Source organism: Indicator indicator, chromosome 6 (genome assembly GCF_027791375.1).
Source record: "Indicator indicator isolate 239-I01 chromosome 6, UM_Iind_1.1, whole genome shotgun sequence".
Lineage (NCBI taxonomy): Eukaryota > Metazoa > Chordata > Aves > Piciformes > Indicatoridae > Indicator > Indicator indicator.
The window spans coordinates 29,521,244-29,538,874 of record NC_072015.1 but is presented as its reverse complement, the minus strand read 5'-3'; the positions used below and the strand labels follow the sequence as shown (position 1 = coordinate 29,538,874).

The following is a 17,631-nucleotide window of genomic DNA, read 5'->3' as shown; positions in this document are numbered from 1 at the left end:
CTTTCAAGCCTTGCCTGATGGAAATTCCAGCCTCCTTGGGCAGTTTGTTGGGATACTTACTTACACTGACCAGCATAGAGTTGTCTCCTGTTGCAGTCTACAGCCATTAAATGTCCTATGTCTGTAGTGGATGATTTTAAGGCCAGGCTGGATGTGGCTTTGGGCAGCCTAATCTAGTGGAAAGCGTCCCTGCCCATGGCAGCGGGGATGGAACTAGATGATTCTTGGGGTCCCTTCTAACCCTGACAATTCTGTGATTCTGTGACATAGAGAGTATGTAATGCCTCTGCCTTTGCAGCAGTAGTTGGTGTATCTGGACATTATCTTGTTTTCAGTGTTTTCCTTGACTAGCAATTTTCACCTTAAAGAACCTTTTAGAAAGTCCACACTCTCAGGTTACAGCTTGCTTGACAAAAGACATCAACTTCATTTTAGATCTTCATTTCTGATTGCTTCCATGGATCACGTTAAATTAAACCTATTCTTGATGGATTTTGAACCTTGCTTTCTACCCTGCAGAGGAGGTAGAAAGAAAGTCCACACTCTCAAAAGTTTTTTAATGTGGGGTCCTGTGGTTGTGCAGTTGATTATTTTTAGCAGTGTGTAGAACCTTGGTTTTATCATAGCTTTTTTAGTTTTGATTTGTGTTTAGGCTGTATTTTTAATTTTGCTAGTCATTTTATTTACCCTTTGCCAGTGCTCTTTGCTTCTCCCTCTCTCCAGTTGTGTCTGCATCTCTATTTCATCACCATCACTATAAATACTGACTATCACTAACTGTACAGACTTCTCAAAAACCCAGCTCACTGCATCTTCTGAGTGGGAAAGTCCACCACTGGTGGTGGCTAAATGTTTTTTTTTTTATTTCTACAACAGCTAAGGAACAAAATACTCGTGTTTTTCAATGTATTCTGTGTGTAGCCTGCTCTGTCGTTTTCAGCATATCTTTATCTGTCTGAAAGTGCTCATTTTTAATTGCCTCTCCTCCTAATTAGTTCATCACAAAATTAATATTCAGTGATTACCGAAGAAGCAGTTCATCAGTCATAGTATTTAACAAAACCCATATACACAATTGAAGAGTGTTGAGCTGCTTGAGCGTAGGAAGACTCTGCAGAGGAGTCTGGACAGGCTGGATTGATGGGCTGAGGCCAGCAGGATGAGGCCAAGTGAGGGTCCTGCACATGGGTCACAACAACCCCATGAATGCTACAGACTCGAGAAAGAGTGACTGGGAAGCTGCCTGGTAGAGAAGGACCTGGAGTATTGGTTCACAGTCAGCTGAACCTGAGCCAGTGTGTGCACAGTTAGCTAAAAAGGCCAACAGCATCCTGGCTTAGATCAGGCATTGTGTGGCCTGCAGGTCTAGGGAAGTGATTGTCCCTCTGTTCTTGCCACTGGTGAGGCCACACCTTGAAAAAGGGGTTTGGTTTTGGGCCCTTCGCTACAAGAAAGTTGTTGAGGTACTGCAGTGTGTCCAGAGAATGGCAAAGAAGCAGGTGAAGGGTCTGGAGAATGGGTCTCGTGAGGAGCAGCTGAGGGAACTGGGGTTGTTCAGCCTGGAGAAGAGAAGGCTGAGGGGAGACCTTCTCAATCCCTGTAACTTCCTGAAAGGAGGTTGGAGCATGGTGAGTGTTGGTCTCTTCTTCTGAGTAACAAGTTGACAGGAAAAGAGGAAATGGCCTCAAGTTGCACCTAGGGAGGTTTAGGTTGGATGTTACAAGAAACCTCTTGGCTGAAAGGGTTCTCAAACACTGGAACAGTCTCCCTAGAGAGGTGGTTGAATCCTCATCCCTGGAGGTGTTTAAAAAGCACAGAGGTGTGGTGCTGAGAGACATGATGGTTTAGCATCAGACATGGTAGGTTAGAGAATGGTTAGACTTGATGATCTTAAAGGTCTTTTCCAAGTGAAACAATTCTATGATTCTGTGGTTCTGATATATTACTGGTTTCATCTGATCATCTGTTAAGAGTAGAGTAAAGCTGTGGAGCTGTGATAGCTGACAGAGCTGGGTGATGTGTTTCTGCAATATGTAATGAAGAGATTATGTTAGTATTCTATGTTGCATCTTGAGTGGGGTGGGTCAAACCATTAGCATTGCAGAAGGTTCTCTCAAGCAGCCTTCTCTCTTTTACATACTTTGACCTCCTATGTTATCAAAATAATCATAAATTCATACTGTGCCCATCCAGCTTTTTCAAGTTAATGGTTGTGGACTCAATGATCTTAAAGGTCTTTTCCAACCAAAATGATTCTGAGTATGTTTTATAAGTCAAAAAATCCCAGATTTATCCAACCAAAAAAAAGTAGCTTGTACCTACTCCTTCTAAAACTGACACCAGTTTTAAATGTTTATTCAAAGATTTTCAAAGTTCTTAGTAAATCTTGCTTTTAAAAGTGAAACAATGCATTATTTTTTCACTTTGAAATAGAATTCTCTATGGGTGATTATGGATGGATGGTTGCTCAGGGAGGTAGTTGAGTGCCCATCTTTGGAGATATTCAAGGTCAGGCTTGACAGGGTGCTGGGCAGCCCAATCTAATTGAGGATGCTCCTGCTTACTGCAGAAGGGGTTGGACTTGATGACCTTTAGAGGTCCCTCCCAACCCAACCCATTGTATGATTCTGGGATTACAGGGTGAGGTGGGAGCAGAGGAGTGTTGTTGGAAAGGTGTCTGTGTTACTGCTCACAGTCTGAATTGCAGGGTGGGCTTTTAATGTGTTCTTAATGTCATCATTATGTTATGGTCAGGAAAGGAAATTGGGATCATTGTTAAGATCTGACAAATTCTTCTCCAGTGTGTTCCTTTGCTTATTACTCAAGGCTCTAACAGTGAACAGCAGTCAACAGTGATATTTGGAGGTAGAAAAAACACAGAATATACTAATTTTAAAAAGAAATTAATGACATTGATTATTTTTTAGTAAGGTTAATGTAAACAGTTTGGAATAAACTGTAACGCATATCCTTAAACACTGGCACATAACATTCTCACCTGTATTTTCAGACTTGTAAGACTTAATTCTTCTCTTCCAAAATTACTTTTATTTGTATTAGAGCAAGGACAAGATTGCCTCCTATGGCAAGAATGCCAAAGTGGATAGATGTGATGTGGGGAAGGAGATGAAAGAAAAGCCTTCCATAAAACGGAAACTTCCCTTTACCATTAGTCCATCCAGAAACGAAGATCGGAATTCAGACACAGGTAGAACCTTTTTTTGTTTCCATACGTTGGTAAAATATGTTGTAATTTAATTGTATATTATAGTTTTATATTGAATTTTTATCCCTTCAAAAAAAGGATGCTAAGTATAAAAGTTGCCTGCTTGTCATTAGCAAGACCTAGCAGGCCTGCATGGTTTTTCCACATTTTCCAGTTGTTTTCTAACCTTGTTCCTTTGCTTCTATCGCAGTAACAATTTTTTCTGTTTGTTGTCGTCTCTAGAGGCCCATTTGTTTCAACAAGTAAACTGAGGAAAGGACACCTAAGTGTCTTGGTTTGAGATACAGCTGTCAGCTCTTTGGGGAGGGACAATGGGAAAGATGGGTAGGTGTAGTGTCCTCCATAGGAAAGAAAAGGTTGCTGAGGTTATGGAGCTAAAGTAGCTATGGAGAGTGAACTTTTCCTGCAGTCTAAGCTCCTATGGTCTGTTCAGGATACCTTTTCTTCACAGGCTGGTAATTCCAACTTTAAGGAATATTCTGTTAGAACTGATTTCAAGACTGCAAAATCCCATTCTTAATGTGGCTCTTTTGAAATCAAGATGGAGGGATCTGGTTGTATTCTGGGAGTACAGTTATCCCTGAGTCTTGGCCATAGTTCTGTTGATAGCAAAGCAGTCACCTTTGGAAGACCACTAGAAGGCAGGTTCTCCAAATTTCTCAAGAGGCTCAGTTTCTTATACAGAGCTCGTTATACATGCCAAGGGTCAGGGCTGAGACAGCCATCAGACAAGTGTCAGAGGCTCATTGTGAACCCCTCTGCCTGCCCAAAGGGAAGAGAAAGAGAAGAAGGAAGAGAGACTATGTTATTTTCCTGATGAGAGCAGGTAACCAAAACTAATGCAAGTTCAGTAAATTAGAGATGTAAATTCAGTTCACATAGCTGAAGAAAAGATGGTTGTATTTCTAGAACAATGTCCTAACAGAACTGCAGGTTAAGTTTTCTTCTGCCCATATTTCCAGACAAGGAAGGTCCAGAGAAAAAGAAACTGAAGAAGGATGCTGCAAATAAGAAGTCAACACCAGTTAGCATTCTGTTTGGCTATCCTCTCTCAGAGCGCAAACAGATGGCACTTCTCATGCAGATGACAGCAAGAGACAACAGCCCAGGTGATCTTACAAAGTGAACAGTTTTCTTCCTCTTACCTGTTTAGTTCTGTCTCAATCCCAGTATTCTGAACCCTGATGTCTTTCAAGAATCCATGATTTTTACTGGAGTTTGTTACATTACTCCCAATTCTGTTAAAAAATATTTTTCACTGATGAGTAACTGATGAAAAATTCTTGACCTTCTGTATTCATGTGCAAACTTCTGCCTTATGAGAGCTGTAGAACCTGAGAATCTCTTTATTTCAATGTATTTTTGCCTCTCAAACACTGTTCCATATGCACTCTTTAAAAATCTGAATATTATTTGCATTTTTAGGAAGTTTAACCATTGTCGTATTGTCTCAATTCAGAGTGGGATTTTTACATTAGAAGGAAGCTGGATTGTTTCCTTAGGATTTAATGGGAGAGAGGCAACATCTTGCTTTCAATTCAGGACTTCAAACTTTTCCTGGTCCATCTGCATGTAAAAAATCTTTATATTAAAGTGTGTATTCTACAGGTATATAAAATGAGCATTTAAAAGTGAATAGCTGTGTTTCCTTAAGAGCCTACCTAATCTATCCCAAAAGATTTATGTTGGTGCAGCTGAGGAGTACAATACACAAGACAGTGTGTTCCTTACAACTGGCACCAGGGGAGGTTTAGGCTGAAGATGAGAAGAAACTTCTTCACAGAAGGGGTTCTCAAACACTGGAACAGGCTGCCCAGAGAGGTGGTCGAATCCCCATTAAAAAGAGGCAGAGGTGTGGTGCCAGGGGACATGGTTTAGCACCAGATTTGGTTAGAGTTAGGTAATGGTTGGACTCGATGATCTTAAAAGGCTGGTTTGGTTTCCAACAAAATGATTCTGTGATCTGTATGGTCATGCTTTGTCTTGTTTCAGCAGAATTTATAGCAGAGTAGGTGGAACTTGTATTTCAGACAAACTTCATCTCTCCTTGAAACCAACTTTAGCAACACTGAGATTTTGCAAATGACCTTTTTGTATACTGCAAATAGACATCGTCTTGGTAAATGTGAAATCCTTTATTTAAATACAATTATTCACTGATTATTGTCACGCAAGAGTTAACATGAGGTGAGGTTAAAATAGTCTTAAAGTAACTTAGAGTGACCGTTTCAAAACTTATTTTGTAGATTCCACCTTAAATCACCCCTTACAAACACCACCATCACAAAAGAAAACTCCGACCTCTTCTTCAAGGCAAAAAGACAAAGTGAACAAGAGAAATGAGAGAGGCGAAACTCCGCTACACATGGCAGCAATCCGAGGGGATGTCAAACAAGTGAAGGAGCTGATCCGTTTAGGTGCAAATGTCAACGTGAAAGATTTTGCAGGTAAGCTGCTGCACGTTCTCTTGACTGTGCAATGTCAAAGTTTAGTGCTCAAGTTGCTGTCAGAGGTTAAACTTCAGTTTGTGGTATATGTAAATAAAAAATAGGACATAAAACTTAGGGACACTTTCAAATCATGGATTTTATTCCTGATGGCAGTGGCATACTGGGACACTGTGGTACATACGTTTTTACAACAGCATATTAATACCTGGAGGTTTAACTTGTGGCCAGGGCCTCTGCATAGTGGGTGTTAACAAAAATGCCTGTGCATGCCTTCTGGACTTCACAGAGTATTTGGGGTTTAGGAACAATTCTTTGCCAAAAGGGCTGACAAGCCCATCAGCAGGCTGCCCAGGGAAGAGGTGGTGTGACAGCAAATACTGACACATCAAAATAATCATTCATCTAGCAGGACTGGATCACAAGGCATCCTGGTTTTGCTGGTCTGCAGGCCATTAGCAGTTTGGAGTAAGCCAGGACAGCTGACAAGTTGGCTACAGGTGGATCCCAGTCCATAAACCTCACAGTATAAAGAGGAAAGTTAGAGGAGAGAGGAGTCTTCTGTTAGAGTTTCCTGCCTGGACTCCTCCTGACCCTGCTCCTCTTTCTTCTCCTGCTCTTTGGGACTGCTGTACCTTTGCTGAGCTAACTTTGTACACTTTATCCTGGTCTTGTGATTGATTTTGCTGTCTTTTCATTTCAACCCATGGGCCTTCTCTCCTCTTCCTGATCCCCCTTCTCTTCCTGAGGAGGGCTCATCAGGTGATAAAGCAACTGCTGGAGTTTAGCCCCAGGTATGAGCTCAACATGGACACAAGTATAAGCTACACCACACTCATCTGCTTTGGTGCACATTAGCTGTTCCTGTAAGGAGCCAAGACACATTATGTTGCTACCACCTTAGCTGTCACTAAACTCTGCTTCTCCTCACACAACCTATAGTCTCATTATTGGTTGCTGACTTTGCCTGCTGTAATTCACAGAATCACTTAGGTTGGAAGAGATCTTTAGGATCATCAAGTCCAACTGTTAAGCCGGCATTGTCAGGTCATAACTAAATAGTGTCCCTCAGCACCACATCTACATGGCTTTTAAATTCCTCCAGGTATGGTGACTCCATCCCTTCCCTGGGCTGCCTCATCCAGTATTTCAGTGAAGACGATTCTTCTAATATCTGATCTAAATCTCCCCTGGCACAACTTGAGGCTGTTTTCTCTTGTCCTATTACTTGTTACTTGGGAGAGGAGACCAATACCTCTCTCTCTACAATCTCCTTTCAGGGAGCTGTTCAAAGCAAGAAAGTCTCTCCTGAGCCTCCTTTTCTCCAGGCTGAACAACCCCAGTTCCTTCAGGGGCTTCTCAGAAGACCTGTGCTTTAGACTCTTCACCACCTTAATTTAATTGTAAAAGCAGATTAAGGGCTGAGGAGAATGGCTGAGAGCTGGTTCTAAGAATCAATTAGGAACAAGTTGGTAAAGACTTCATTCAGAACTCAGGAGGACATGGTTGAGATCAAGTGAGATACTTTTCCATGGGTAATTCCAAGTGAGAAGCAGAGGTGGCTGAGCTTCAAAATCCTGTGCAGGGGAAGAAGTTATGAAGACCAGGAAGATTTGAGCAGTGAGTCATGAGTGGAGAGAAATAAAAATTCAGGATGCAGTGAAGGTTAGAGATAATTAGAGTATTTTAGCTAAGAAGCTGGCAGAACTAAAGGAGCAGAAAATGAATTAGTAAGGGAGGACATAACCCTGCTCATGGGATATATGCCAGAACGATACTGCCATGTGAGAACAAGAGTAAAGGAAACAGATGTTGAGAGCTTCCCAGGACTAGAGTTGGCAGGCTGGACATTGTGGCAGGGTAAGAAAGTACAGGAGCAAAATACAGAGAGGAATGAATATATGGAGGGTATCACTAAGGGAAAAGAAGGCAAGAGATCAGAGGACTGAGAGCAGAAGTGTCATGCTTGTGGGTAAGTGGGAAAAGGATGAATGACAAGAAAATGGAAAGAAGGAGCTGGTAGCCAGGCAGTGAGTGACCCAAGTGATGAGTGGAGAAGAAATGTGGTATGTGAAGATTAGGAAGAAGAGTTTTGCTGTAGAATAAGGTAGAGTTTTTCTTTTTATTGTTTTAGCTTTATTTTTATTCAAGTGAGTGGCAGTTGAAAAGTTGAGTGAGATGAAGATGAGAAATGACCTTGCTGAGGGATTAAATAAATTAGGAGTTTCTTGTACCTCTTCTTCATAGATGTTCAAGGCCATGACTGATTAGACACACATTTCAAGTGAATAAACCCTTCCAGACCTGCGCTGATTAAATTGGAAACAAAAAATGAATGCCTTCCCCAGAACTGGGCTTTGAGAAGGCAGAAGCAGCAGGCTGGAAGTTCAGGGCAGCTTGTAGTAGAAGGCACCGAGCTAGGGAGAGGAAATTGAACTAAGGAATATGGAAAGTGAGGTGAGGAATATATCATGTGAAGGTTGATTGCTCTCTTCAGTTGAGGCTGTGCTACAAAAAAATGAGCTCTGAACTGCAGCTTGTCGATGTGGAAATCAAAACTGCTAAGAATATAATATTCTAGGAAGTATCAGGACCAAGTCCTCTGCCAATATCTATTCATAGCTCACTATGGAGACTAGTTTGATATCTGAATGTTGGTAGCGATTCCTGGTCCACGTTCAGCAGCTCCAAAGGAGCACTGGTTGTGATAATTTGCTTTACTTGTTCTTTCCCATACTGTGATTTTCAAACAGTTTCCATACAGAATAATATTATTTATATATACTTAACACTGTGGTCAAATGCTTACTGGCTAAACAATTTTAACATGTTTAGGCTGGGGGGTTTGTGCCAGATTTTGTTTTTTTCCTATTTGATGAGTGATTTTTGTGTTCAGTTTAATCACAATAAGGTTTAGAATTTGGCATGAGGTTTAGAGATGACAAAGCAAGTGTTGTCCATCAGATGGATGGCGTTACCTTCCTGCCAGCTGCTGTGTGCAATGTGTTTTGAAGTGTTTCAAGGCAACAGAGACCACACAGGAGGGAAAAAAGCCCTCTTAAATCTTTCCAACTCATGCTTGCCACTCTTTGCTACAGGTTGGACACCACTGCATGAAGCTTGTAATGTTGGTTACTACGATGTTGCTAAAGTTCTGATAGCAGCAGGAGCTGACGTGAACACTCAGGGCTTGGATGATGATACACCACTTCATGACTCTGCTAGTAGTGGGCACAGAAATGTGAGTGTACAGCAAGAGTGGGAGGGCAATAAAGAGGAGGTTTGAAATGCTCCATCTTTAGAACAAATCCTGACTACCCTGATTGCTGTCATGCAGTTTTGTATTTCTGCTTCTGCTGTTTTGGGGGCATCTTAAAGTTGGTTTGCTTTTTGGTTGGTTTGGTTGTCAAATCTCACTTTTCATCCTACTTCTATTGCCAGGTATTCTCAGTTTTCTCAAGTGTTTCCAAGTTTCACTTTTAAAATAAATAAACAGTTTAATGACTTTCTTAGTGAGATTTTTATTGTGTGAAATTCTCAAAAGCAGAATGTCTCCAAACAGTATACTGTGGGTTATCCATCCATAGATTTGTAGATTCATAGATTGGTCTGGGTTGGATGGGACCTTGAAGATCATCCAGTTCCAACCCCCCTGGTATTGGCAAGAACACCCTCAAGGCCTCATCCAACCTGGCCTTGAACACTTTCAGGGAGGAGGCACCCACAACCTCCATGGGCACCTCTCATCTCAGCCACTGGGGCTACCTCTCATGGCTGCTAGGGCACATTGTTGACTCATACTCAACTTGCCATTGGCCCAAACCCCCAGATCTCTTTCTACAGGGCTACCCTTCAGTTTCTCATCCCCCAGTTCGTATATACAACTAGGATTGCCCTCTCCCAAGGGCAGAATCTAGCACTTGCTCTTGTAAAACGTCATAGAGTTGGTGATTGCCCAGCTCCCGGGTCTGTCCATATCTCTCTGTAAAGCCTTTCTGCCCTGAAGAGAGTCCACAGCTCTTCCTAGTTTAGCATTGTCAGCAACCTTATTTCATGTCCATTCAGTTCCTGAACCTAGGTAATTTATAAAACCATGGAAGAGAACTGGCCCTAAAAGTAAGCTCTTGGAAACTACACTGGTGACTGGCCATCAGCTTGATGTGACCCCACTTACTATAACTCTTTGAACCTAAGCTGTCAGCCACTCCATTGCTCACCCATCATATTATGAACTTGTCTAGCTGTGTGCTGGACATTTATCCAGAAGGGCACTGTAAGAGACAGTATCAAAAGCTGTGCTAAAATCCCAGACCACCAGATCTACTGGCTTCCCTTCTACAGCCAGATGGTTGCCCTGGCTGGTTACGCAGGACTTTCCCTTCATGAGCTGGCACTGGCTATGACCACTGACTGCACTGTCTTTCATGTGGATTTCAGTAACATCCAGAACAACCTTCTCCACAATTTTACCAGGCACTGAAGTGAGACTGACAGGCCTGTAATTACCAGGGTCTTCCTTCTTTCTCTTACTGAAAAGTGGCATGCTGTTTGCCAGCTTCTGTTCAACTGGGACCTCTTCAGACTCCCCAAACCAACCATCCATCCATTCATCTATCTATCTATCCATCCATCCATTCATCTATCTATCTATCCATCTATCCATCCATCCATCCATTCATCCATCTATCTACATTTGTTTTTATACATTTGTATACGGAATTTGAAACAGCACTGATATGTGTGTGTGTGTGTGTATATATGTTCTTACTTTAGTTTTTAAATTCACTAATAATGGCTTAGTGGAGAAGCTAAACCGGAGCACTGGAGGTATTTTACATTAATTTCTGAATCTGGTCTTGTTTTCTGCAAACTAGATGCAGGAATTACTCTGCTGTCTCTTTATAGAATCACACAGAATCCCAGCATGTTGGGGGTTGGAAGGGACCTCTGGAAATCATCTAGTTGCCAAAGTCTTAATTTCCAGTCTCAATCTCATAGGAAGGAGTTCAGGATTGTCCACATTTCACTTGTAGTGGAAGATTTTTCTGCTGGTTAAGTAACACGTTGTGGAAAACCTAAACCTTAATTTATTTATTGCTGCAGATTGTGAAGCTGCTGCTTCGACATGGTGGAAATCCATTTCAAGCCAATAAACATGGAGAGAGACCTGTTGATGTTGCTGAAACTGAAGAGCTGGAAATGCTGTTGAAAAGGGAAGTGCCTATCTCTGATGATGAGAGTTGCTCAGGTAAGAACAGCCATTTAATGACATAACCTCAAGTGCATCAATTCACCTGAAATCAGGTTGGTTTAATCTTTTTCTGTAGATAGCAATTGCTGTTGCTGAGGAGTTTTTTTTTGCTGAGGGGTAGTTTTCAAATCTTCCAGGTGAATTGAGTTCTCTGAAATGTTTATTCTGACTTTTTTTTTTCTTTCTTTCTTTAATAAGCCCACAAATGAACCCCACCTCAGAATGGTGCTTTTATCAGAGAAAGATACAGAGAAAATGACCATATTTATTAGGATACAAAGTGGTTTCTGAGAGATCTTCTTGTGCAAAAATATCTCCCAAGTCACTTATTTCACATCCTTAGTAGATGAATGGGACCTAGTATCTCACAAGGGTGTAACTTGGTTCCACTTACTCAGGTGTATAAAGATTCATGAGGAAATTTCTTTACATGAGCAACTTTTTATCTTTTAAGAATAAAAACTTAACCTGCTGTTGAAAACTGACCTAATAGTTCATGTGGAGGATCCTCATGTAGTTTTTAGAGTGAATAGGAGGTGATGAATTCCTGGAGGAATGAGTCATCATGGTACGATGTCCTTGAGAAAGAGTCAGGTTATAGAATCATAGAACCATTCAGGTTGAAAAAGACCCCTGGGATTATCAAGTCCAACTATTGACCCTACTCTACAAAGTTCACCCCTAAACCATATTCCTAAGCACCACTTCTAAATGACCATTAAACACAGCCAGGTTTGGTGACTCATCCACCTTCCTGGGCAGCCTGTTCCAATGTTTGACCACTCTTTCTGTGAAAAATTTTTTCTTAATGTCTAGTCTTAAACCTACCCTGCTGCAGTTTGAGGCTGTTCCCTCTTGTCCTATTGCTAATCATCACCAGCACCAACTTCTCTACAATGTCCTTTCGGTAGTTGTAGAGAGTGATGAGGTCTCCTCTCAGCCTCCTCTTCTTCAAACTAAGCAGCCTCAGCTCCTTCAGTTGCTCTTTGTAACATTTATTCTCCAAGCCCTTCACCAGCTTCGTTGTCCCCCTGTGCACTCATTGCAGCACCTCAACATCTCTCTTGTATCGAGGTGCCTAAAACTGGACACAGCGGTCAAGGTGTGGCCTCACTAGTGCCGAGTACAGGGAGACAATTACCTCCCTACTTCTGCTGGACATAGCATTTCTAATAAAGGCCAGGATGCCATTGGCTTTTTTGGCCACGTGGGCACACTGCTGGCTCATGTTCATCCACTTCTCAGTTAGAACCCCCAGGTCCCTTTCTACCAAACAGCTTTTGAGTCACACTTCCCCAAGCCTGTAATTAGGCACAATAGGTAAGGATTACAGGATTTTAGGGGGTTGCTTTTGTTAGACTGGGATATGAACACTAATCAATGGTTTTTACATATCTGAGCGAGAGCTCTAAAGTGTGGGGAGCGCTTTGGTTTCACAACCTTTAGTTTTAAAAAGCTGAACTCTAGTGAGGTTTATTGTGTGTTTTGAGTGGGGTTTTTTTCTTCCTTTGTTCAGCAGCATAACTGCTAAACTGAATTATTTTGTTCTGAAGTCCCATCAATACTCCGCTAACTTTTGGTTTCCTTACTCTAGATTCTGAAGAACCTCCATCTGTAAACTCTTCCATTGTAGAGGCAAATGTTGATTCAGAAGCAGAAAAGGACTCGGTAGCCAACGACAGCAAACAAACGGTCCCCAGTAAGGCACCACTTCTACCTGCTCTTGATGAGTATGAGTTCAAAGATGATGATGAAGATGAAATGAAAAAAATGATTGATGACAAACACATCCTTAGAAAAGACTTAAGGAAAGAGGATGAGGCTGAAGGTGAGAAGAACAGCTTATTTGTGAAACAGGAAAAAGTTACCTTTGCAAAACCACTTAAAAGCAAAAAGCAGAAACTGTCTAGAGTTCTGTATTCAAGTTCTGAGAGTTCAGATGAAGAAATTCTTCAGGACAAGAAGATGGTCACTGCTTGCTCTGTTTCAGAGGCATCAAACTCGGATGTAAGAGTGAAGAAAGAATACATGGTTCCAAATGAACACAAGCAAAAAGGCAAAGTTAAGAGAAAACTGAAAAATCAGAGTAAAAACAAAGAGAATCAAGAACTAAAGGAAGAAAAAGAAAATGCTAGAGTAACAAATATAGCTGCTTCTGGATTAGATTCTTTAGATAAAACTCGAGAGGAAGAAACCTTTAAGAAGTCTTTCACCCCAAAAGAAGATTCTTCTATACATCTCTTTCATATCACTGCTGGCAAGTCTCCCAAGCACCCCTGTGGATTAAGTGAAAAGCAGGCATCACCACTGAAGCAAGAGAACACCAAAACCTGCCTGTCTCCAGGAGATTCTGAAATAACTTTGCAATCTGATTTAGTGCGGTATGATCACAACACTGATTCTGAGTATCTGGTAGAAAGTTCTAGTGGCAAATCTTGCAAGCACAAAGAAAAAAGCAAGCACCATCAGAAAGATTTTCACTTAGAGTTTGGTGAAAAATCCAGTCCTAAAATGAAAGAGGAAGACAATAGCTCAGCATTTGAGAGTTCAGAGTATACTCTGAGAAAGGTTGACAAGGAAGGTAAAACTCTTAAAAAGCATAAATTAAGGCACAAAGAAAGAGAAAAGGAGAAGCACAAAAAGGAACAAGATGGAGAGAAGGAAAAACATAAACATAATGTGAAAGAGGTTCAAAGAAGCATTGAGTTTGACAGAGAATTTTGGAAGGAGAACTTCTTCAAAAGTGATGAAAATGAAGACATATTGCTAAATCTAGACCATGAATCTCTTTCCTCAGACAGAAAATCAAAGCTAGAGAAAACTGTGGCAAAAGAAGATAAATTAGTTAAGGAAAGACAGTTCCAGAGAAATGCTAAAGAGGAGAGAGAGAAGGAGAAAAGCAAAAAAGAAAATGAGAAATTTCTGAAAGACGAAAGAATAAAAGATACAAAAGAAGAGAAAGAAATGATGCTTGTAGGTAAAGAGATGGAATTGTTCCTTGTTTTTAAGGGTGGGGCTGTCAGTGTGAATTTAATAGAAAAAGAAACAGATGTTGCAAAGCAGGAAAAGCATTTAAAGGAAAATAAAGAAAAGACTGAAAAACGACCCTCAGCAAAAGAGATTGAAAAAGTGGAAAGAAAAACTGGAGAAAAGGAGAAAAAGGTAAAAGAAAAAGCAGAAGTAAATGAAAATATAGAGAAAGTCAAGGAGAAGCCAAATTTCCAGCAAGCAGAAAGGTGCCATAAGGACAATGATAAAATCAAAAGCCTGGGTAGTCTTAAAAAACCTGATGACAAAGAAAGAAATAAAGAGAAACCTGATAAGAAGCATGATAAAGAGAAGGCTGATAAAGACAGACACTGGGCTGAAAGCAAAGAAAAACACTGTACTGAAAGGAAAGTCAAACAGTCTGACAAAGAATCTGAATATACTAAATCAGAGAAAAACAGGACAAAAGAAAAGGAGCTTGACAAAAAAGACAGATGTAAAGACAAGGAGATGTCAGCAGCAGCAAACTCAAAACACCTGCAAGAAGAAAGGAGGTGCAGTGTCACAGATAGTACCAAAATGGCGCATGAAAAACTGGCATCTTTGAAAGAAAAACCAAAAGATGACCTGTTGAAAACTCCAGATGGCAGGGAGAAGGATAAAAAAGAGAAAGATATTGACCGATACAAAGAGAGGGACAAACATAAAGAGAAACTACATCAGGGCAGTATGCTTAAGCTAAAACTTGAACATGAGAAAGTTAAGCCTAAACCAGCTCCTCCCCCAAAGGATGCTCGGCCTAAAGAAAAGAGATTAGTCAATGATGATTTAATGCAGACAAGTTTTGAACGAATGCTTAGCCTTAAAGATCTGGAAATAGAGCAGTGGCACAGAAAACACAAAGAGAAAATAAAACAGAAAGAGAAGGAACGTTTAAGAAACCGCGCTTCTTTGGAACTCAACAAGATGAAAGAGAAACCAAAACACTCCTTAGCTGAGGCAAAAAGCAAAGAACTGATTCGTTCAAAAAGCTCGGAACTACCAGATGTCTGCCTGAAGGAGAAGCAGCAGAAAGATGCTACAAGTAGTAGATCGCAATCAGTAGACACTAGAAGTGTCAACATTGTAAAGCCTTCCTTGGCTTTAGAGAGCTTCAACAGATCCTCCAAATCAGAAAGTGAAAAGCCAGGTCTGAGCTGTAGGTCTGTGTCCATGGTTTCAGTTGCAAGCTCTGAGGATTCCTGCCATGCCACAGTAACGACTCCGCGGCCTGTAACCGAATACAACTCGGACTTTATGCCAGAAGGTTCCGACACCCAGATGTCTTGTTCACAGTCACTGTTTTTGCCAAGTGCCAAATCACCAGCCCTCCTTGAAAAGGAGCCTGATGGTCTGGCTGAGTTGCCAGATTGCCCCAAGCCACCTTTCACAAGCAGGCTCGCAACAGTGTACATCAGATCGGTGTCTGTCGAAGATGCTAAACTGGTTTTAAATGAGTATAGACCTGTGGTGGAAGTTCAGAGGTGCAACATGCCTGCTGCTGTTTCTGAACCTAGCAGACAGCCCCGGATATCAGAAGAACATAGCCAGAATGCTCTGCTGTCAGATCAGGCTTTTGCTAGCACTTCTCCTAAAGCAGAACTGCCATGCAGCACGCTGGAAAGAGACTTTCAGAACAGTATGTCGGGTTTGCAGTCAAACTTCACATCGTCTCCAACGGTTAGCAACATGCAGGCAGCAGTGGGTACAGGTACTGTTAAGAATAGCCCTCAGATGAGCCCCTCAGGAGACTCTAACACACCTTTAGAGCCATGCGGTCAAAGCGGTGTGACTCAGCAAACCAAACCGAGGGATGTGCCTTTTGACAGACTCAATCCATTAAACAATGAGTGCAGCAGCTCAGGTTATGGTGTAGCAGAGCAAGACACCAGCAGTGTTATAGCAACACCTAGTTCTGAAAACAGGACATTAAAAGAGCAACAAGTGTCTCAATTTGTGCCTCAGCATGCTGAGATTAAGGGAAGTTCCACTTCTCAAGAATCTGCATCTTTTTTGCCTTCACAGTCGCCTTGTTCTTTACCTGCCCAGCCACTCCCAGATGGGTCTAACCACATTTCTTTACCAGGCATTAGCAGCCAAGATTCATCATTTGCACCCCAAAATCTAGTTCAAACTACAGCATCTACTTTGGATACAGATACTACTAGTACCAGAGAGCTGGAAAATGCTTACTGCCCTTCAAACATGAAGAAGGCTGATGCACCCACTGCTGTGTGTTCTGAGGACTCTGCCAAGGATGTTTCACAGAGCTGTGAGAGGGTGAACGATTCACCTATGGCACCAATAGAAAAAGGTACCCCTGAAAGTGAGAGCAGTTCACAGTTACAGGTAAACTCCTGCACAGTCAGTAAGGCTGTTTGTAACAATGCTCAGAGCGAAGCAGGTGGTAGCACAGCAGATGGTTCAGACATCAGAAATGAGAAAGAGAGGCTGTTTGCAGGGCATGTTGTTAATACTAAAGCCAATGCTGAGCTCTGTGAACTAAGTTCAGGAATGTCAAAGGGAATTACGAACGAATCAGCTACTAACAAACCCTGCACTGCAGACAGAGAAAACGTGTTGACAGATGATCCACCACAGTTCTCCTCTTTATCTAGTTTGGATAATAGTTTGCAACAGATGGCACAGGAAGAGGTGCAGAAATGCGGCCAAGCAGTGAAACTGGAAGAAGAAATTGCTGAGGGTCAGAAGGTGGAACAGCAAGAAGTACCTCAAAGAATCACGAGGAACAGAGCAAATATGCTTGCCAGCCAGGGGAAACAGAATCCCCTTGGCTTCACGCAGACATCAGAAAAAGAGTCAGAGTCCTCAGCATCTCTGAAAGCAAGGATTAGACTGACTGAAGAGGAGGATGCTCAGGTCCATCCTCCACGTAAAAGAAAGGTGTTGCGTGTGCCTCAGCCTGTGCAAGCCAACCCTTCTTTACTGCAGGCTAAGGAGAAGACCCAGCAGTTGCTGGCAGCCATTGCTGATTCTCTGAAGCTGGAGGAGATTCATCCTTACAGTTCTGAGAGAGCCAACCCGTATTTTGAGTACTTGCACATAAGGAAAAAGGTAGAGGAGAAGCGCAAACTGCTGTGCAGTGTTATTCCTCAGGCACCTCAATGCTATGATGAATACATGACCTTCAACAGCTCATACATGCTGGATGGCAATCCCTTGAGCAAGATCTGCATCCCAACTGTAAGTAAGATGGTCTTTATATACACAGTACCATGAAAAGCGTGGTTTGGGGTTGGTTTTGTAACTTGAATATTCTCCCTGACTTCCTTCTGAAGAGTTGTGCTCGATATAGTAAGTTGACATTTGTCACAGAATCACAGAACATTAGGGGTTGGAAGGGACTGATAGAGATCATGTAGTCCAACCCCCCTGCCAAAGCAGGATCACCTAGGGCAGGTCACACAGGTTTTGAAAGTCTCCAGAGAAGGACACTCACAATCTCTCTGGGCAGCCTATTCCAGTGCTCTATCACCCTCACACTAAAGAAGTGTCTCCTTAAGTTGAGGTGGAAGTGTTCTAGTTTGTACCCACTGTTCCTTGTCCTATCACAAGGCACCACTGAAAAGAGACCATCACTTTCATCTTGACTGCTTCCCCCTACCCAGGTATTTATAGACATTAGTAAGATCTCTCAACCTTCTCAAGACTAAATATCA

At 41.8% G+C, this 17,631-nt stretch overlaps 1 protein-coding gene across 3 annotated transcripts in view; it reads left to right on the top strand.

Annotated features, from left to right (window-relative positions):
* ANKRD12 (ankyrin repeat domain 12) overlaps nt 1-17,631 on the top strand; it is a 58,670-nt gene that overhangs the window by 25,754 nt on the left and 15,285 nt on the right. For all 3 annotated transcript variants that reach the window (XR_008489123.1, XR_008489122.1, XM_054381872.1), the window contains exons 3-8: nt 3,061-3,208; nt 4,189-4,335; nt 5,473-5,673; nt 8,772-8,914; nt 10,777-10,921; nt 12,519-17,155. Coding sequence is in view for 1 of the 3 variants with exons in the window: in XM_054381872.1 (XP_054237847.1) it covers nt 3,061-3,208; nt 4,189-4,335; nt 5,473-5,673; nt 8,772-8,914; nt 10,777-10,921; nt 12,519-17,155 (5,421 nt within the window). In the remaining 2 variants the exon portion in view is untranslated. The remainder of the gene's footprint in view (nt 1-3,060; nt 3,209-4,188; nt 4,336-5,472; nt 5,674-8,771; nt 8,915-10,776; nt 10,922-12,518; nt 17,156-17,631) is intronic.